At 38.9% G+C, this 21,484-nt stretch overlaps 2 protein-coding genes across 3 annotated transcripts in view; one reads left to right on the forward strand and one right to left on the reverse strand.

Annotated features, from left to right (window-relative positions):
- Srek1ip1 (SREK1 interacting protein 1) overlaps window positions 1–7,658 on the forward strand; it is a 25,290-nt gene extending 17,632 nt beyond the window's left edge. For both annotated transcript variants that reach the window (XM_031360438.1, XM_031360436.1), the window contains 2 exons: window positions 477–549; window positions 3,294–7,658. In XM_031360438.1, the coding sequence (XP_031216298.1) occupies window positions 477–549; window positions 3,294–3,477 (257 nt within the window). In that variant the 3' untranslated portion in view covers window positions 3,478–7,658. The remainder of the gene's footprint in view (window positions 1–476; window positions 550–3,293) is intronic.
- Window positions 7,659–10,973: 3,315 nt separating this feature from the next.
- Window positions 10,974–21,484, reverse strand: part of Shisal2b (shisa like 2B) — a 21,072-nt gene continuing 10,561 nt past the window's right edge. Inside the window, exon 3 of the mRNA XM_031360276.1 lies at window positions 10,974–11,217. Within this exon, the coding sequence (XP_031216136.1) occupies window positions 11,084–11,217 (134 nt within the window). The 3' untranslated portion in view covers window positions 10,974–11,083. The remainder of the gene's footprint in view (window positions 11,218–21,484) is intronic.

Consider the following 21,484-nt stretch of genomic DNA (forward strand, 5'->3'; position numbering starts at 1 on the left):
AAAAAAAAAAAAAAGAAAAGAAAAGAAAAGAAAAGAAAAGAAGTAGCTTTTATACTATTACAAAACAAAACAAAATCCAGCTGCAGTTGACTGTAAAAGAAGCACCTCTCATTTTGGGCAGTCTTGTGTGAAAGGCCTGGTTATTGTAATGGGATAAACTTGAAGTTGTATGCTTGTAAACTTCATGTTAGAGAAGATGCTATAATACAGAAGTAAAATGTATTTTTTACATATTTAAAATGAGAGGATTATAATTATTAAGCTCATTTTATTTGAGATTTTTCAGAGAGCTTTTTAAAAAAGATTTATTTACTTTTATGTATGTGAGTATATATTGTCTGCATGTACCCATGTGTTTTGGTTATCTTTGTCCTTCTAACTATAAACTAAAATCCATGCATGCACACACACACAGCACTCTAGGACATAGACTCATAGTGACCTGGTTTCTTTTCTCCTTACCTTCCTCCTTACAGGAATAAATGAAGAAGAGGAGAAGAAAAAGGAAAAAAGCAGGGAGAAAATTAAATTGAAAAAAAAGAGGAAAAGGTACATTTTAATGGATTATTTACTTGTTGGAAAAGAAAACCAGAAGCTGTTCATCCAGGAAGGATTATAGATTTTATTTTTTATAGAGTCCAGTCAATTTACTATTACGTCTTCTTTGTAAGAATGAGACGTTTAGTTTAGTGAAATAGCAAAGTCCTCTACATTAGAAAATAGGAATCAGAAATGAAGTCATTGCTCAGTCACATGTTCTCTGAAGCAAATCAAGGTCCTGAGCAGTGGCTACATCCCTTCCCTTTTATTTGTATTCTGGATGTTACATTTATAACAAGAGCTGATCTTAATTGGATACACACCTAAATTATTCATATGTAGTTTGTGCTCATTTTGAAATTTGATTCTAAATATCTATATTCTCCTATCATTACCATGACTAACAAATTAATTTATTTATTAATGGAATTTAATAGAATTTCATAAGCCCAGACTTTCTTCAGATCTTTCACAACTCTCACTAGCCATTTTTGAATATTTTACTGGTGAGTCTTTTAATGACTGATTAAAGAAATTGATCAAATTCAGTAAGAGACAGATCCTCCCCTGGTTATTAAGAACAGTCTGATTTATACTAAAATAACTAGACATGTTTTTGAGCATTTGTTCATAGTAAGGGCTGGTCTACATTTTATTCTCTGAGAATTTTTTTGTATAAATCAGATGTTGCCACTTTATAATTTTATAATGTACTTGATTATGTTCATTTTAATACATCAAAAAACTTGTAATTTTAAAAGTTGGCTCACTTTCAAGTGTTGGGAGTTAAATAATCTATGCTGGGAATGTAGAGCTCAGATTTCTGATTAGTGTATTATTTTGTGTGCTAATGCAACAGGTAGGATGGCTTTCATAAAATGTGAAGCTATACTGTGTTCCAGGTTCTGATATATTTGTGTGTGCATGTGCACACACACACACACATACACACATACAATATTGTGTGTGTATGTGTATATATATATATATATATATAATATATATATATATATATATATATATATATATTTTATTTATTTTCAGACCTGTCTATGCCAAGCCTCAAAGACCTTAGGCCCTGAAACCCAAACTTCTTCATGCATGTAAAGATAGCCACCTAATTATGCTATGCTCAAACCTAGTTTTGCCTTAAACATGAGAATCCAGGGCCAAAAAGCTAAGGAAAAGATACACAGGCATAGAAGAAGCTGTGTGTGTGCAAATAAGTAGACCAGCAAGATAAAAAGAACAAAGTGAGGGGAAGCTTCAGGTTAGGGCTCACCCAAGCCACCTCTAGGGACAAGGATCCCTGAACCCTGCAGACTTAGGAATTCACTTTTGCTCCTATATCTGTTCTGATGTTTCTTAGTTTGGGTTATAGTCCTAATATTTAAATTGTTGAGCTAACTTTTAAAAAGTTTTTAAACTAAGACATATGCATTTAATTGGCACTGACTTACAGGTTCAGAGATTCAGTCCATTATCAAGGCAGGAGCATGGCAGCATCCAGGCAGGCATGGTGCGGGAGGAGCTGAGAGTGCTACCTCTTGTTCTGAAGGCAGCTAGGAGAAGATTGGCTTCTAGACAGCTAGGACAAGGGTCTTAAAGCCCATGCCCACAAGGTCATACATCTAAATAGTGCCACTCCCTGGGCCAAGCATATTCAAACCATACAACATAATTGCATAATTTCCCCCTTCCTTTTTTCCCTCCAACCCTCCCATATACCTCTCTACTCGCTCTCAAATCTGTGGCTTCTTTTTTCAAAATTTTCAAATATTATATATATTTTTATGTAGATACATAGTTAGATGGATGGATGGATAGATAGATAGACAGATAGATAGATAAAAAGATAGATGATAAACTCCTAAACATATAAATATAACCTGCTCAATCCATATAATATTACTCATATGAACTAACTTTTAAGATGCTTACTGCATTTTAAATTAACTCAGCATCTGTGTTGTTACATATATTTTCTGGGTTTAGACATAGATAAAATGTACTTTACATGAGATCTGATTTTTTGATTTTTTTTGTTTTTAATTCCCACCCTAACTCCACACACCCATATCAGGGAAGAAAATTCTATGGGTGTTTCCTCTCAATTTCATCTTAAAATATTAGAAAAATATAATGATAAATCATCATCATTCGCCTACATACAAGCATTCATTTTAAAAGCCCTCCTTCTGTAACTAATAAAAATCACTTGGAAATACAAGTGCTCATTTCTATCACTCTGCAAGCAGGAGGATCAAGTTCATTATCATGAAAATCACAGGAATTGCAGAAGTGCTTTTATTTTAATTTTTAGCTCTTATCCATTCATACTGAGAAATAATTAGGATTCTTTTTGTACTGAGCCATAATTGCATCCTTTTGTGACTTAAGAGAACATGCTAACAAGTTATTGCATACACAAGTGGGCTGTGTGCGTGAGGCCAGTGAGCTCTGCTTCAGTTTCCCCTGTAAGAGTCTGAAGGGCAGGCAGCACGGTATGCAAGCCTGGGGCAGCCCCAGAAAAGTACCTTAATTCTCTAGTGTTGAGCAGGGGAGATGGCAGCTTCATCAGCTTCTGCGACCACACAGCGAAAAGTGAATGCCACATTTAATGAGAATAGAAGGCAACTTTTTAGTATCTGTGTTCACTCTTCCTCTGCCAAGACTTGAGGCAGTCAGATCCTACACAGTTGATGTCTCCAGGCCTAACTGCAGTGTCAGTCACAGTGTGTTCTTGCCCATAGGTCTTACTCCAGCACCACTGAAGAGGACCTCACAAAACAAAAGAAACAGAAGTATCAGAAAAAAGAAAAGAAAAAGGAAAAAAAGAGCAAATCAAAAAGAGGAAAACATCACAAAAAGGAAAAAAAGAAGAGAAGAAAGGAAAAGCGTTCTTCTCCTAACCGTTCTGAAGTCACCAAGAAGTAACAGAGTCTTGGGCCTAACTCAGGAAATGGAAGAATTCAGTGTTTGTAACTATTGAACATTCCTTGGAATTGCTATATAACTACGCTTCGCAGAAAGTCCCAGCCTCTTTCATAAAGACATTTATCACCTATTGGGGCCCTTATCGCTCTCCCCATCTGAATTAAATCCATCTCTTTACTTGACAGATGTGCCTCAATTATAGATATGTGTACACACAAAGCACATCATTTTGGCTCTCTGTGTTTTGGTGTTTTAGGCCTGTGCTGTCTCTTGGTAAGTTCATTAGCACGTGGCTTTACTGCAATCAGAGGAGTAATCTACATTGCAGCTCCTGAGTCACATCCGCCTTGCAGTGGTAAAGCTGCTTCGGTGGCAGTGACTTGCTCTTGATACTGAATAGCTTTATGTACTCTGCAATGTACAAAGAGAGTGAGGGTCTTCATTGTTGTTTTTAAATCTCTAGACTTTTTAAGTAACTTCATTGAGGATAAAACTGCTTTACTGATCTTAAGTAGTAAGTTTTTAAATGAATGGGATCTACAGGAAGATAATAATCAAAGTATTTATAACAGTGCCATTGATTTATGAAATGCATGTTTCTAGCACTGACCTCCAATGTTTTTATAACAATTAGAACATCCCTTATTTTTAAACAATCATTTAGCTTACTAGGAAGTCTGGCAGGGAGATTCTGTACTGGTCAAGATTATTAGGGTAGATCCTTGGTTGATTTACAAATGTGCCATATTGGCATGTCTTAGGTGATACCTCAAACAGAGCTTTTTGTGTGGGAACAGCAAAATCCTCATTAAAACTGATTTTTATTATGTCTAGTGTATATAGTGCTTGCATATTGCGTATTATGGCGGTTTTTATGAATGTTTGCATATATATTTATTTTTTTCTGAAATGGTTTTAGAGTGAGTTTCACACTGAATTTCTGGCTTCATGGTTAATCAATGCTGATATTTCCTCTTTCCCTTCAGTCACAAATCTTAGTAGCACTGTGAAAATTTTTAAATTAAGATTTTCATTCTATACTTTTTAAAATTGATAACTTGGAGGGTAGCATCATGAAGGCCTTTGTATAATAATGAAATTTGTATATAAATAAGCATTTCCAATGACATGTTAGTAGATTTAAGTGTTTCTGACGTTTTTAATTTCATGGTTATCAGTGTAGAGTAGTTTAACATCTACTATTCCCTAATACCAACAAGTTAATGTATTAACATAAAAGCATTGAACACCAACCTGTTATCATCGAACAGCTCCAAAGTTTCTGAGTACCTTGCTCTGGTACACTTAATACATCTTCAGATTGGTAAGTACACTTGTGGCTGTGGGCAAATTTATGGCCGTAGAATCAGATATGTACACTTGACCTTGCAGGCCAGCGCTTTACTAACGCTTCCCTTACCCAGCCCCTGAACTGGCATTCCCTGATTGACTCAGGAGCATTCCTTAGAAGTCCCTTAATGTCCCCTCATCTCTGCTCAGGTGGCACAGAAGCTATCCCCACACCCTTCCCGACACTGCTCCCATGAAGTACAAGTGTACTGCTCTTCCACTAACTGGTTACTCTCCTGGCCCATAAAAAAGTAATTTTGTTTAGAATTTTGTCAGTTGTTTGAACTAAAGCACAGAACTTTGAGATTTTTAAGGATTTGTTTTGTCTATGCTAATTTTTGTGAAAGTTCAGTTATCTGAACTAATAAAAGGTTATTTGGATTAATAAAAATAAATGTCATTTTTAAAATACTTTTTTTAAAAATAGCAGGGAGCTGGAAAAGTTGCTCCATGGTTAAATGCTCTTGCTGCTCTTAGTTCAGTTCTCAGCATCCTCACTGGGAGGTCCATGAGTACCTGTGACCCTCAGTTAAATGCTCTTGCTGCTCTTAGTTCAGTTCTCAGCATCCTCACTGGGAGGTCCATGAGCACCTGTGACCCTATCCAGCTCCACCTGTGACCCTTACTTCAGCTCTGAGGGACCTGATGCCTTCATCTAACTTGTGTGGTACCCATGGAGATGTTCACAGAGATACACACATGCACATAAATTTAAGATTTTCTAAATTTTAAGCTTAACAAGAAATAGCAAATACTACATAAATGGCCTCATCCTATTGTGTGTGTAACAGTGTTAGCAATGACAGTTGTAAATGAATATTCATCATATTTATGTTTTACTCAGGATAATGGTAAGAAAATACAAATTGACATGTAAGGGTTATTTTTCCCTCCAATTGTGACAAAGCCACAAATGTCATATGCAGTCAGCTTCTCACTCAGTAATCTGCTACAAAAAATAAAAGATTTTAATAGACTAGTTAATTATTTCCCCCAGAAATAATCTTAACATTATTAATAAATGTCCCTATAATATTAGTATATCTTATGAAATATCTGAGTAAAGTCATTTCACTAAATTTAGAAGTTATTGTTCTTGCTGTTCTTGTTGGATTGAGATGGAAATAGGAAAATTCATGAAATTTCTTTGTAGGCAATATGGAAGAAACAGAAAGAAATCTTCAGTTAGTAGTAACTGTCCCAAAATGAGCCTGAACCACCCTGCCCATGCTCCATCCGCTCTCACCTCTGTGCAGCCTTTAGCCATACCCCCACATTCTGTGGAGCCCCCAGCAGTCATTAGCTTCTCGGGGCCTTGGTGACTCTTACCTATGAAATATTATACTGTGCTTTCTCAGATCACCTGTAGCCCTTAATGTATCTGACTATCAATAATATTTCAATGAAATTCAAACAATATCCTTTTTAGCAGGTACCTTAGCTAGAGCCAGCATTCTGTAAGGGTTGCATTTATTATTATATCTGGTAAACATATCAACTTAATAAATGGTATTCGATTCATTCTGTTACAGCCCAGTTGTATGCCATTTTCACCAAATGCAGAGTTTACATGTCTGTAAATTTACAAGATTTCTGACTGCAGCTACATTATCTGAGCATGTTGAAGCTGCTTTTTTTTAAGCTGACAGGCCCACTCCTCAGGTTCCCCATTGTTTTTCTCAGATCTGTTGCCTACGAGCTCTCTGGTTGGATTTTCTTAGTTCCTAATGTTAAGTATGTCTCTTCTTACCCATTTAGTTCTTGGAGGCCAGGGCACCAACTGTGTGTGTCTGCATTTACAACTCTGCCTACAGTTATAAGATTCTAGGGTTATCCTCAGCCTTGAAGTAGGTGACAGAGTTCTTACTAGCAGCTGTAGACTGCCCATCTGCTTCCCTGAAACACTCACATTCCGGCTGGGGGGAGGACCACCAGAACTGCACCCATGCAGACCGGGAAGGAAGGTTGGTAAAGAACTACAGATGCCGCCCAACTAGTTGGCAGCAATTAGAGGAGCTCCTGAAAGAACAAAACGCCTGAATTGGCTCCCAGGGACTAAACCACCAACCAAAGAATACACATGGGTGGGACTCATGGCTCCAGCTGCATATATAGCAGAGGATGGCCTAGTCAGTCGTCAATGGGAGGAGAGACCCTTGGTCCTGTGAAGGTTCTATGCCCCAGTGTAGGGGAATGCCAGGGCCAGGATGCGGGACACGGTGAGTTGTTGAGCAGCAGGAGGGGATAGGGAACAGAGTTTTTTTGTTTGTTTGGTTTGGTTTGGTTTGGTGTTTGGGTTTCCCCTCCACCCTTTGGAGGGGAAACTGGGAGAGGAGATATCATTTGAAATGTAAATAAAATATCTAATAAAAAAATCTGAATTGGATGTTTTTAGCGTTGATGAGAGGAGACTGGGCACTTCTTGACTTGAGTGAGTGCTGGCAAGAAAGAGGGCAAGGAGCTGGAAATGAACAGTGTGCCTGAAAGAATGGAAGCTTGGTGTGGCTGTGTAATTCAGAGTGTAAAAACTTAAGAGACACTGTTTCGGGTTCCTGCAGCCAAGGGAAGGAGGCCTTAGGCTCCATGATGCTCCGTGTTTGCAAGATAGCATTTTTTAAGCCATGAGACAATAAAAGAATTTTAAGGAAGGAAATGGCATTTACTCGGGTTTGGTCTCATCTGTTTTGTAATCTTGTTCTACAGTGTTTAAAAGATGAAAATGCTATCATTAATAGTCTACATAGAAGATAGTTTGAGCTTTTTATGCTCTATTGTTTATAAATTATATAATAGCTTGTATTTCCTAGAACCAAAAATAAAAAATTAAAAATGTCTTACTGTACCATCAGGTAAATCTCAGAATTTATACCAATACACATTTTTTCAAAATGGGAGTTGCTTCATCTTATTCTGAACAGGCTTAAAACTCTCACTGTATTAGCATTGGTGAAACCCAAATATATTTTTCAGTGTATAGACTGTGCTTTAATGAAGTAAGGCTTCTTGCTTTTAATATTCTGATCGATTTTTTCTTTAAGCAGAACAGTTTCAGAGTTACAGAGTGACACATCCCTCTGTAACTACCTCTGCAGGTGAGGCTGGGTTTCAAACATTTTAGACAGCTGTGCCTTAAGAACAACTTAAAAATAGCTTCTTGGGAGGCAGAGGCAGGCAGATTTTTGAGTTCAAGGCCAGCCTGGTCTACAGAGTGAGTTCCAGGACAGCCAGGACTATACAGAGAAACCCTGTCTCGAAAAACAAAAAAACAAAACAAAACAAACAAACAAACAAACAAAAAACCAGCTTCAAAGGGCTCAGTTAATTTAGCTGCAAACAGTAGCCCCAGTGGCTAAGACCAGGGTCTTTTGACCTCACTCATGCCTTCAACTCAGACTCTGAAAGTGCCCAGCACAGAGGAGGTCCAGGGTCTGTCTTCTCGGACACTGTTCATGCCATGCAGACAGCCATGTGCCAGTCCATTTTGCCTTTCCCACACATAGGGAGAGTGTGGGCTCCAGCCTTAATTTCCTCTTCTTCGTGTTTTTTTATGGCACCTCCTTTCTCTTGCCTTTTAACAAGGAAAATAAAGCTGTACCCATGCCTACTGAACATTCCCTATCTAGATGCCCACCCGAGAGGATGGAGTAATGTGCTGACTCCTATGGGTTAAGGCGGCACATTTTCTGACTGTCCTGAAACTGGAACTCCCTCTGTAGACCAGGTTGGCCTCAAATTCATAGAGATCTGCTTGCTTCTGCCTCCTGAGTGTTGGGATTAAATGAGCCACCAGCCATTTAAAAGAAGCCCCAGGTGGTGCAAGTTCTCTGGGTTTGAGGCCACCCTGGTCTATATAGTGAGTTACAAGGCAGCCAGGGCTACACACAAAAGAAACCCTGTTTCAAAAAGCCAATAAGTAAAAAAAAAAAAAAAAAAAAAAAAAAAAAAAAAAAACTTGAAAAGATCAAAAGTCATCATGAAAGCTCTAAGCCTCTGACAAAATAAACAAATTGTCTTTGCTTTTCTGATCTCAAAAAAGAAAATTATAACTAAAAATGTCTTTTTTTTTTTTTTCTCTGAGACAGAGTTTCTCTGTATAGCTCTGGCTGCCTTGGAACTCACTCTGTAGACCAGGCTGGCCTCGAACTCAGAAATCCGCCTGCCTCTGCCTCCCAAGCGCTGGGATTAAAGGCGTGCGACACCGCCCCTAAAAATGTCTTAACTTTCAAACTTCATGTACACTCTAGCATTTTAATATTTAGGTCTTGGCAAAACTATCCTACTCAAGTAGCAGGTATTATGGTGATGACCTGGGACTCTTGTCAGTATAGCCAAATGTAATCCTTTAAATATAACTCAGGAAATAAACGTCACTCTGTTACATCAGCCACATTTCAGGTGCCCAATAGCTGCTTAGTGTTGGTAGCAATGGTACCATACTGCAGATAAGCGACATGTCACCACCTCAAACCTTAGCCAGTACTCGGCTACGAGAAAACCATAGACACGATGAAAAGTTTCTACCCCTGAGCTTTGCACGAACAAGAATAATGAGGCATTTCTTCTTGATACCAGACCAAAGAAGCCATGTTCAGCACCTTTTGAAAGACACATCCTCCAGCAATGGAAACCTTACTCAAAGCTGATGTGTGGAGTGAAGCAGGCTTTAAATTGTAGCCTTTTTCTATTTTGAATTTTCTATTAAATTTTGTTTTTTAAAACTATGTCTAAATTCTTAATATTTATGAAAAAAATCCTTTTGAGATATACACTGCAGAAACTATTTCTCTTTTAAGGTTAGGTGGGTGGTTCTCAACCTTCCTAATGCTAAAACCTTTTAATACAGTTCCCCTTGTGGTGGCCCCCAACCAACTATAAGCCTACTTTCGTTGTTACTTCATAGCTGTAATTTTGCTACTGTTATGAATTGTGACGTAAATATCTGTATTTCCCGATGGATGGCCTGAGGTGACCCCTGTGAAGAGGTCATTTGTCTTGCAATGGGGTCACGACACAGGTTGGGAATCACTGTGCTCACTGGTAGCATTAGATGGAACCACACTGAGTATTTATGATATCTAAGTAAGTCATTTAAAATATGTTTCTCAGTGTATAAACTGAGCCGCAAGAAGGCTTATTTGCCTTCTTGCTTTTAATATTTTGTGCCAATTGATGAAGCACATGTTGCTTATAAGTTACAGAGAGAAGCACCAGATAATCCAAGAGGGGGGTAACCTCAATGATGCCACCCAGAGATGAGCAACCACAGCAGGGAGTGTGTCCAAAGTGCCAGCCCAGCCTACTGGTGACATTCAGACTTCTTTTACAGCTTTCATTACAGACATTCTTCAGGATAAGTATTGACAGGGGACTTGTCTATTTGAAATACAGTAAGTTCTCATTGTACAGATAATTCAGTGATATATTTGCCATTGAAAAGTAACTTTTATGAAGGTAATATATTCTTGTTTCACACACAAAAGATTTCTCAAAGACATTGATTTCTAAGAGACTTGAGAAAAGTCCAGCCCCCAGTTTTACTTTGCCAATATTAACAGTAACATCCTGTATTAAATAATTGTGAAATGTTAGTAATGAAATAAACCAGCTTATTGTGCTTCACGGTGATTGGTTTGTTTCTCCATCATTGCTACCTTTGAAAGAAGAGCATAGTTTCATGTTGTACAGAAACTTGACAAAGTAAATTTATACACATAAACATCAGAACCTTAGTGAGTGTCTAATAAATGAATTAATTAAAACTGATGGAGGGATGGCTCAGTGGTTAAAAGCCCTGTCTGCTCTTCCAGTGGTCCTGAGTTCAATTCCCAGCAGCCACATGGTAGCTCACAACCATCTGTAATGCGATCTGATGCCCTCTTCTGGTGTGTCTGAAGACAGAGACAGTGTACTCACATAAATAATTAAGTAAATAGATAGATAAATAAATAAATAAATAAATCTTTTTAAAAAACTGGAGCTGGCCTTGTTTTGTGTGTGAGTGACAAATTTTGGGAAAATGACACCTTAAATCTCAGCACACAGGAGGCCTAGTCTGCATAGTGAGTTCCAGAATGGTCAAGGCTATGTATGTAGACTCTGTATTTTAAAAAAACAACATCAAAAACAAAAACCATAAAAAACAAATCCACAAATAAAATGCATTATTTTTATTTAATTTTTTTTGCATTCTTTATTCTTTTTTTTGCATTCTTTATTCTTAATGCTCTCTTGAGTAAGTTTTCAAAACAGATTTTAGCTAACACACAATATTGATTTGTGTTGTATCCATTGCTTTTTCTTGAGTCACATCATCAGCTTCATAGAAGGTCTCATTTGTTGAATTTGATGCTGCATTTGAAATGAGGCCTTTGGCTTTTCTGTTTACATTGCCTGGAAATACACAAGACCAAATGAAACAATTAATCAAACTTAAGACATAAAATTTGTCTTTTTAAAGTTTGTGCTTGAATTGTTATAATAGTATGGAATAGGAAGTCCTGAAAATAGAATGTAGATGAGTGAAAACCAAATCCATTCAGGATGATTTTGAGCCATACATTCTGAAAGTGAAGGGAGAGATATTCCATAACAGGGGTACGAATTTCATTGCCATGTTTTTTCTCCCGGCCTCTGTGAGAAAGCACACATTTCACAAGGTGGTAACAATATCAGGGTCACTCAAAGCATGACTCCTTAGCCTACATATAAATAGTAAATAGACTGCATTAAAGCTAATTATGGTAATTTGAAGACTCTGAAGGCTTTGCCACCAAAAGGAATTTGGATGTAAGGAGTTTTTGTTTTTGTTTTTAAAGAACACATTCATTCCACAATCCAGTTCACACATTGCATATAAATCCATCCTAAGCAAGGACTGGGCAATGTGTGTCTTCGCTCACTAGCCCTTAAGCTAACAAAGGAAGAAGTGGATTGCTCTTCTGTAGATTGTTACTGTGCTTGGATCTTATTATACTAGCATTTATTTGGAATGCAAAGGTTTCAGTTTGGGGGGAGAGTTCTGAAAACTTCAAACCTAACGTTGATTTCTTGATTCCTACATGTTTCCTAAGCAATACTCACATACTTACATTTATAACATTTGAATTAAACTTTCAAGACCTCTCTCTGCTTCAGCACATGCAGGTTTTGTGTTCTTTACAGCAAAGGGGAACCTCAGGGTGTTATTTGCTAACCTAGCCATTTGGATGCTTGGAGTTGTCTCTGTTCTGGCAGCTTTCATTTCCATTATACACATCTGTGGCAAACGCTAGAAGAATTCATTGAAACCGCCTACCGCTTTCAGTCTTGTAGAAGCTATGAAAATACATTCCAGAGTTAAAAATTCTGCGTCTGTCCACAGCAATGACTCACTCATTACCTGCTTGGCTTTCAGATCCTTCCAAAGACGTTAGCTTATCAAAACTGTTTCTTAGGTCCGCTTTGAAAACCGAAGTGATTACCCCTAACAAAACAATTTCCTAGTCGAATGAGAAAAGATTGCTTGTAAACACCTGATGAACGCTCCAGAATTTCCTCTGGGGGCGGGGGTGGTGGGGAACCAAAAGCACTTTCAGTGGATTCCCTCCAGCAGGTTAAAGTAGCTGGAGGTACTGAAGACAGCTGGTAGAGCCGCAGTGAGGGCAGAATCCCCTAGCTTCTCCTGGGGACCATTTTAAGAGAAGCCCTCACCTTGGCAAACCTGCTTTTCCTAGTTTTCCTATCATAGAAACAAATTTCTTATCCAGCCAAATAGGGATAAAACCTTCTATTACAAAGCTACAACATTTGATTTTAAGAATGAAAAATGTAATGCCACTGAACTGCCGAGGATTTGCTACACACCGAGAGGTTTTCTTATTAGTTTCGGTTTCTTTAGTTGAGTACAAATTGCCGAGACCCAACAGCACGGGTCTTCCCTTCAGTCCCTTGTACTGAGCTTTCCGTGCCCATCCTTACTTTAGTTTAGTCTGGCCATTATACGTAAATCTTAGCCTTCCTTCAATCCTGGACAGCATAGGCTGGTATTTAAAGCTTTGGCCTTTGGCCAAATTTAAATCCAGTTTATCACACGAAATTACCTGCTCTTTTTGCAGCTATACCAACCTGCTTGTTCTGATAAAAGCTAAATTTGTTTTTACTTCAGAGCTGGTCCTCCGGCACACACTTACCGTGTAATTGTGAACTTGGGTCTTGACAGCCATCTCAAAACAGGAAAATAAAATCGCAGGTCTTTGTCTCCTGGCTACAACCTGGCAGAACTGCGATGGAGCTTTTTTTTTTTTTTTTTTTTTTTATTCACCCTGCTTAATATAATTTAGTATCTGTCCTGCCACCCTGGAGCCCTAAACAGCTTCAAGCTGCTGATCTAGCTGGATAGCTTTGGGAAACAATCTTGAATCTTACAACCAAAAGTCATGTTGTTGTTGTTTTTCTCTTTGCTTTTTGTTTGTTGTTTTTTTGTTTTTGTTTTTGTTTATTTGTTGTTTTGTTTTGTTTTGTTTTTGAAACAAGGTTTCCCTGTGGGGTCTGGGTTATCCTGGAACTCACTATGTAGACCAGGCTAGTCTCAAACTCAGAGATCTGCCTGCCTCTCTTCCCAAGTGCTGGGATTAAAAGCGTGAGCCACCACTGCCTGGCTTGCTTTGTTGTTGTTTTGTTGTGGTGTTTGTTTTGATTTTTTTAAACAGCCACCCTGTGACCTAGGCTGGCTTGGACCTGGAACTCAGGATCCTCCTGCGTCAGGATCCTGGGATTAAAGGCATGCACTGCCATGCCTGGTTTATATTTACTAAATCTTTAAGTGAGTATTTAAGGATGAAAGACTGACTTCTATTTTGCTTCCTGTTTGTTTGTTTGTTTGTTTGTTTGTTTGTTTTTCGAGACAGAATTTCTCTGTATAGCCTTGGCTGTCCTGGAACTCACTCTGTAGACCAGGCTGGCCTCGAACTCAGAAATCCACCTGCCTCTGCCTCCCAAGTGCTGGCGCCACCACCGCCTGGCTTTGCTTCCTGTTTCTAGCTTCAGCTTTGGCTGCTTGTCCTTGTACTCTAAAGGTCACATTTAGCACTCACAAATGTGTTGTACCGACTGTTTGTTAAGTAATTTGGTTTTCTACGTTCTAACTAAAATAGCCTTAGGAACTCTCTGATTGCTGTTTTAAATTGAAAGATCCTTTTTAGAACCCAGGAGAAACTTAAAAATATTCTTTTAAATTTGCACTCTCGAGTGTGCGTGTGTGCATGTGTGTGTGTGTGCCATGTGTGTGTGTTTCACAGGTATGGATGTGGAAATCAGAGGCGAACTTGTGGGAGATGTGTTTCCCCTCCCTCTGTGTATATGCTGAGATCTAACCCAGGTCCTCAGGCTCAGCAGCCAGTGCCTTTACCTGCTGACCTACTTTGTTTTCTGTTGCTGTGATAAACAACTGAGCTGACCAAAAGCAACTTGAGAACAAAAAGATTTATTTGTTCATACTTGCAGGTTACCGTTTCATCCCTGAGGGAAGTCAGTGTAGGAACTCAAGGCAGAATCCATGGAGTAAGGCTACTTGCTGGCTCACTCACTGGCTCATGCTCCACTATCTCATATGCCCAGGCTGATCTGCCTAGGGATGGTGCCACCAACAATGGGCTGGGCCCTCCCACAGCAATCACTAACCAAGACAGTTTCTTAGAGACAAGTCTGCAGGCCAACCTGATCAAGGAAGTTCATCATCAATTGATACTCTTTCCAAGAGACTCCATGAGTGAGTGGCTTTTTATGATAGTGAATCTAAACTATTCTATTTTCTATGAATACCACAATGAATCCTTTAAAAGCTTTTGTGAAATAAAATATTGCCAAGTAGAGTCAGCAGTCCAATTTAATGAGTTTTCAGCATTTTTCCCCTGAGTATTAAGTATTTAGTAAAGTGACTCCCAAAGTTATCTATAAATTTACTATAAGACCAACAAAATATCACTTGACTGTTTGAAAATTTTAGAGTGTGATTCAAAAAGTTCATTTGGAAACTTAAGAAGCATTACACACAAAAAGCCAATGTGTTCTTAAAAGAAACATAATTGCAGGAAGGAGATGGTGTTAAAATAATGTAACAGCAACAATTTTAAAGTCTTATCACAACAAGAATAATCAGAATGAATAGTTTAACAGAATACAGTCTAAAAACAGACCTTAGTACATATAACAATTTGTGACAAATGACCATTTAGGTTGACAATAGAAGGATAGATTGACGAATAGATATTGGACAACTGACTCATCTGGAAAATAAAAAAGGCAGATTTTCTACTTCACTTCTGGAGAGTCATGAAAGCTTTAAGTATATAAAAACAGTAGGAAAAAACCTGCAGTCTATGAAAACAAAAATGAATACCTTCATAGAAAAATGTATAAAAAGTAAGTAGTGTACTACAAAAAAATAAGAAAAATATCTGATTAGATAGATTTGAAAAAAAATACTATTTTTTATGGAATTAGTAAAATAGATATTTTTAAATAATAATCCCAAAGGCCACAGAGATTGTGGAAAACTAGGCAAATATGAAGTAGTGATTTCCTGGAGGACAGGTAGTAAATATACCCACAGCTTTTGATATGTGTGAACACTCAGAGTAGGTGTTTCTGCTAAGAAAAATATTTAGGTGTTCAATGTATCTGTAAGATAATGGTGGAAGTGGAAGTTAGTAAGTTAATTAAATATGGTGTATCTACTGTTGAAGTTTGGTCTGATGTAGATTTAGAGTGACCTAGTTGGAAGAGGACGGACAGGTAGAAAGGGAAGAAGGAGGAAGCCGCCATGAAGGGGGAGGAACCATGAACACATGGCCAGGAGAAACAGCAAGGATCTTGGATAGACCTGGGGATCTTGGATAGACCTGCCTGGCCTGCAGTTAGAAAAGTAGATTAGGGGTGACCCCCCTTCCTCCCCAATAATTGTCAAAGCCAAATAAAATAACCATAGCCTGAGTCTCATTTATTTATAAGCTAGTAAAAGATATGTTTAAATTGTTTTTACTACAATCTATACTTGATTTCTAACCATTTCTACCAAGTGAAGTGTGTGTGTGTGAGTGTGAGTGTGTGTGTGTGTGTGTGTGTGTGTGTGTGTGTGTGTGTTTCCTGGAGGGGGAAAAATGGTGTTTCCAAAATGATGGGCATATTTCAAGTGAGCATGGGATACAGTTTAAAAGAGTTTGCTCAGTGGAAGGAGAGATGGCTCAGTGGCTAGGAGTTCTTTCTGTGCAATCATGAGGGTGTGAGTTTGGATCCCAGTGTTCACATAAGCCAAGGTCCTGCATATGCCTGTGCCCTCAGCACTAGAGAGGATGGAGCTGGAGGATCACTTGAGCCTCCTGGCCAACATGCTGCCTAGCTGTAGCATCAGTGATACACCATTATCCAAGGAAGTAAGACAGAACCTGATACAGCAGGACACAGTAGATGTCTACTCCTGGCTTCGGTATGCAATGTGCATACACTGCACACACATGCACATACATACACGTAAAAAAATAAGTTAAAAACTGTCCACTGAACAATATAAGATCATTCATGGATCAGAATAAACAATAATAACAATATTTTAAAATACATGAGTTCTTACTGATATTATAATGAATAGACAATCCTATGGTTAGAGTTCATGTGCTCCTCTAAAAGTCAAATGAAACCAATCTGGCAAGTTATGGCAGAGTTGAGGAGCTTAGGAGGTGGTTAGACCATGAGAGTTCTGCCCTCTGGGTAGAGTTAGCATCTCTACAGAACAAATGGAGGAAACTGGCTAGCTTCTTTTTGCCCACTCTCTCCTTGCTGCACGAGGAGACTGAGCATCATGGCAGGCACTATCTCAGAAATAGACAGCAGCTCTCGTGCCAGATCCACTGCCATCTTAATCTTAGACTTCCCAGCCTCTGGGACTGTAAAAAGTAACTTCTTTCCTTTATAAACTTTACAGTCTAAACTATTTTGTTTCAGTGGCATGAAGGACTAAGATAAACAGGGGATCAGTGAAACAAATTTTAAAGCTGTAAGAGGTTGGAAAGTTGTCATTTACAAATATCATAATAACAGTTGTCAAAAAAAATCAGTGACTGAGTGAGAATTTACAGAGGAACAGGGTATTTTCATGGTTGCAGATAGCTCACTGCAATCAAGTTAATGGCACTAACAATCAGGCCAACTAAACCCGTGTGCTGCCTCGGGTACTTGGGTACTATAACTTCTCTGTGTTCCTGTAAAAGAGAAAACAGACAAACAGAAATGGAGGGACACTGCACAACATATCTGGCTTTTTCTCTTCAAAATTGCCAGGGGCATAAAAGAAAAAGAAAGGCTGCGGATTAAGGAAAGAAGAAATAAAACTATACAAATGTAATTCTGGACCAGATCCAAGATTAGAAAAATTAGCTATTGAGATTGGAAAACCCAGAGTGTATGTTGCTGCATGAGTGTTGTGGTGGCTGGCTTGGGTATGTGGGCAGGGTTCATGCAAGAGGAAGGATCTTTGTTCTTAGGAAGGGCTGTGGATTTTATAGTTTAAAAGTCACGCCATTTGAAAAACATGCAGAAACTACCAACAATAGAACCAATGAAGCAAAAGAATAGCAATCGGTTAACCTTGCCATGAGATATACAAATGCTTCATAGACTCCTTGGGACTCTTCTCTCTAGGAGTGAAGTGATACCAACAGCAAAAGTCACAGCACTGTGCAAATAAGAAGTGGGTTAAATGATGACAGGGCACTCATTTATTGGCAAAGAAAGATGCAGCGATTCTGTTTTGTTTTCTTTAAGGGAGAGGGAGGAGGGAGCAGGAAGGACAGAGACAGAGAGACAGACTATAGATAGATAGATAGATAGATAGATAGATAGATAGATAGGCTTGCCTCAAACTTGTGCCCATCCTGCCTTACCCTGCTGAGTGCTGGGATGACAGATGTAGGCTGTCACACCCTCCTCTTTCTCATTTTGCTGTATGTGATATATGGATATATAGAAAAATCTCCCTGAAGGTACCGACTGCACTGCTGACATCTTCTGCCTTTGTGCTGAGAGCATTTATTTGTTTCTCAGTATGGCCAACGTTTCTACAGTGAACATGAGCAGAGAGAAAACCTTTTCCTTCTGAGGAATTGAGAGCATCTTCTAAGAAGAAACACAAGACCATTTCAAGTCAAAGACTCAATTTGCACATGGGCACAGTAAATGATTCTGTGATTTCGTTTCCAGTTTACTTTCTCAGTATTCTATGTGCGGTTTGGTCTTTCACCTAGGCAGCTGTGTCTTACTGTTAATTTACCCACTCCTTTTCATTTCTATTTCCCACCTTTCCCAGGCCAGCACCAAATTCCAGCTTGAGGGTGTTTGTTGTTTTTATAATTGTAATATTTCTTCCTAGTTGCTTTCCTAACAGTGACTTTCAAATTTTCATCACCACTTCTCTTGAGTCCCTGACATTGATCCTTCCCTACCTCCAAGGGGACCCGCTCAAAGCCTCAGGGTGTGTCACTTTATCTTCCTGAAGCAGCAGTTTTACTTGGATGTGGGTCACAGTTGTCATTATCAGAGCAGAATGAGCATCGCACTATGCAGTCAGTTGAAAATTCCCATCACATTTAAAAGCAAAATGAGAGACAATTCAGTGCAGAAGCTCATGAGGCTTATGACAGACCTTTCTCACTCTATCCCGGAGAATGCTGGATTCTTGACTTCATCTCTGATATGCCCGTAAGAACCTCACTATGGAAACAATTGAAACGTGGAGACCAACGGCATCATTTCTGACTGTGCCACCATTAACCATGATTATTCTCCCACAGCCTTGGATGAGCCCTCACCCTTAGGACTGTCTGCACACAGCCATCTTTTGCTCGGGAACTTCGCGTCTGAGGCAAAAACAATACAACTCACAGTATTCTTCTGAATACTGGCATTTGAAATGTGCATAACTCCAAATATGAAAGTGTTAAAAGAAGAGAACAGTTACAAGACACAACTTAAAATCCCACCAATTGCTCAGTGAGAGGTGCTCTGTACAGCGTGGGCAGCAAAGGTTATGCCATTAACATCTGTAGCCATGACCAGAAGAGACCTACCTGCCTTTTCAAGATCAGTTCAAAGGCTGTAGAGCCCTAAGCTGTATACGCTTAAAATTGAAATACAATGGAATAAAAATAGGTGGAGGAAAAATCCTGGCAATAATCTGTGATTAGCCTATTTTAGACGTACACTGACATCATCTATAGGAAAAGAAAAGATTCAGAACCCTATATCCATTGTAATATGTACAAGAACACAGTTTCTCCTAGCCATTCAAATTGCCTGTAATGAAAACAATCTCCATTATGAAAATTAATCTAAATAGTTTTACCCAGGGAAAGACACGCCAATTGGTTATCTAATGCCAAATATTCAGCCCCAGAAACATACATACATGTAACATTATACAGACTAAGGAGGTTGTATTTATATACTTAGGAGTGTGCATGCATACATGTGTGCATATGTGTGTGTGTGTGTGTGTAACAACATTGTAAGAACAATCAATGAAAAAAAGGGCATGAATTTGAAAGGGAGCAAGGAGGAGTACGTGGGAGGAAAGGGAAGAGGAAACTGTAATTTTAAGCTCAGAAAATAAAAGAAATAATTTTAAGAAATTAAAATAATGTGAGATGAATTTTTAAGAGATAATGTTGAAAGAAAAGGGTTCTGATGGGTGAAATCAAGCTTCCTCAGATGTACTATTTACACACCTAATTAATCATGCAAACAATTCCTAAGTTTACAAGCTTTAACACTTTCCTTAAATGCAATAATACTCTTAGCTTGTCTTTCGCATAGCTTGAACAATGGTGTCACTTGCTAGGTGGTAGAAACACTGAAATGGAACACTAATATTTAATAAAGTGAATAATGTTTAATTTTCACTTCAAAGGGTCCAGGAGGAACCTATTTCCAACAGCATATGGATTACCTATTTTATTTTGTGCCCTGCATTGCGACTAAAAAAAAAAAAAAAAAAAAAAAAAAAAAAATCAACCCACGAGACCTAAATTACCTCCTTTGAAAGCAGTGGTAAGGAACTGGTTATTTTACATTCTATACAGTATTTTCTAATATATAGTATATATTTACATATATACTATCAGACTCGGGAATGGTCTATTAAATTAACTCTCCTACCTTGGTACATATATTTTTGTGAAGAATAAAGTGGGGATATTTCATTGCAAGAAAGCAGTCTCATCTAACTTTATAAAAAGTGTATTAAAAGGCTTCATCCACTAAATAGCAAAAAGCATGCCAAATCCAAATCGATATGCCAGTAATTCTGCTTCTGGGTTCACAGAGCAAACATGAAATAGAGTTTTGCAATCGTCCTTGAGCTAAGCCAGGAAAAGTAACCACTTTTATTTATCGCAGAGTATTATATAGAAGACACACTCAAATGCATGCTTACTGACTGCAGCAATGACTAGACCTGATCTGTGTGTGACGAGATACATTCCTGAGATCAGTAAAGATGTAGGACTAGTCCAGTCAACGTATTCCAGAAACGTTTGAACATTATAAGCATCAGGGACATCACAGTGAATACGTGTGACAAAAAATATTACTTTGCTGGAACTCAGGTTTTAGTCAGAGCAAAGAAAAGTTATAGACAGCATAGATAAGTAAATAGATACTAGCTAAGTCAATTGTTTTGCTGTTAGTGCTAAATGCTTGGGGGGAAATAGACTAGGAAGAATGGAAGTGGCTTTAAGAAGGCAGATAAGGAGGAACTCCTCCAGGGAGAACTTCTCAGGAAAGATGCCATAAGTCACAAAGCAGTCTGAGGAAATGGTGGTAGCAGCCACCTGGACCCTGACTGAGAATCTCAAAGAATGGCAAAGGGGCCAAGGTGGGTTGGCAAAGGAGATTAGAAAAGAAAGACTTAGAGGGCTGGTCACAAAAGGTCACAGTGAAGAGTTCTATCAGTTGAGAGGGCTGGGGAAACATTTGAATTTGAAGGGTGACGTAGATTTTAACAGGCTCATTAGGACTGTCCTGTGGACAGTAGGCAGGAGTAGAGGTAGAAGGGATCAAGGGGTAGAGAAGCTGTGTAGGTAACAAGATCCCTAGGTGATTCTTGGGCATAGAAAAAAATTCGGAACCATGGTTTAAAATCATCTAAGCCAGACCTAGAGGAAGCTCCACTCCCAGGTGCTCTGACACGCCCAGGATCAGAAGTAAGGAGGACCCAACATCTGTCCCAACACTGGGAGTAACTGGGACCAGTGGGACCAGGCACACAGGAACTCTGCCAGCCCAGTGGTTCTGGTTCCTTCTGATCTGTCTGGGCTGGTGTCCTGAGCAGACCTTGGGCACAAGCTCCGCAGCCAGTCTCACAACACCCAGAGGAAGCTCCACTCCCAGGCACTCTGACATGCCCAGGATCAGAAGTAAGGAGGACCCTATATCTGTCCCAACACCAGGAGTAACTGGAACCAGCAAGACTAGGCACACAGGAACTCCACCAGCCCAGTGTCTCAGGTTCCTTGCAGTCTGTCTGGGCTGGTGTCCTGAGCAGACCTTGGGCACAAGCTCCTCAGCCAGTCCCATAACACCCAGAGGAAGCTCCACTCCCAGGTGCTCTAACAAGCCCAGGATCACAGGA

The sequence above is a fragment of the Mastomys coucha genome, unplaced genomic scaffold (genome assembly GCF_008632895.1).
Source record: "Mastomys coucha isolate ucsf_1 unplaced genomic scaffold, UCSF_Mcou_1 pScaffold8, whole genome shotgun sequence".
In the NCBI taxonomy this organism is placed as follows: domain Eukaryota; kingdom Metazoa; phylum Chordata; class Mammalia; order Rodentia; family Muridae; genus Mastomys; species Mastomys coucha.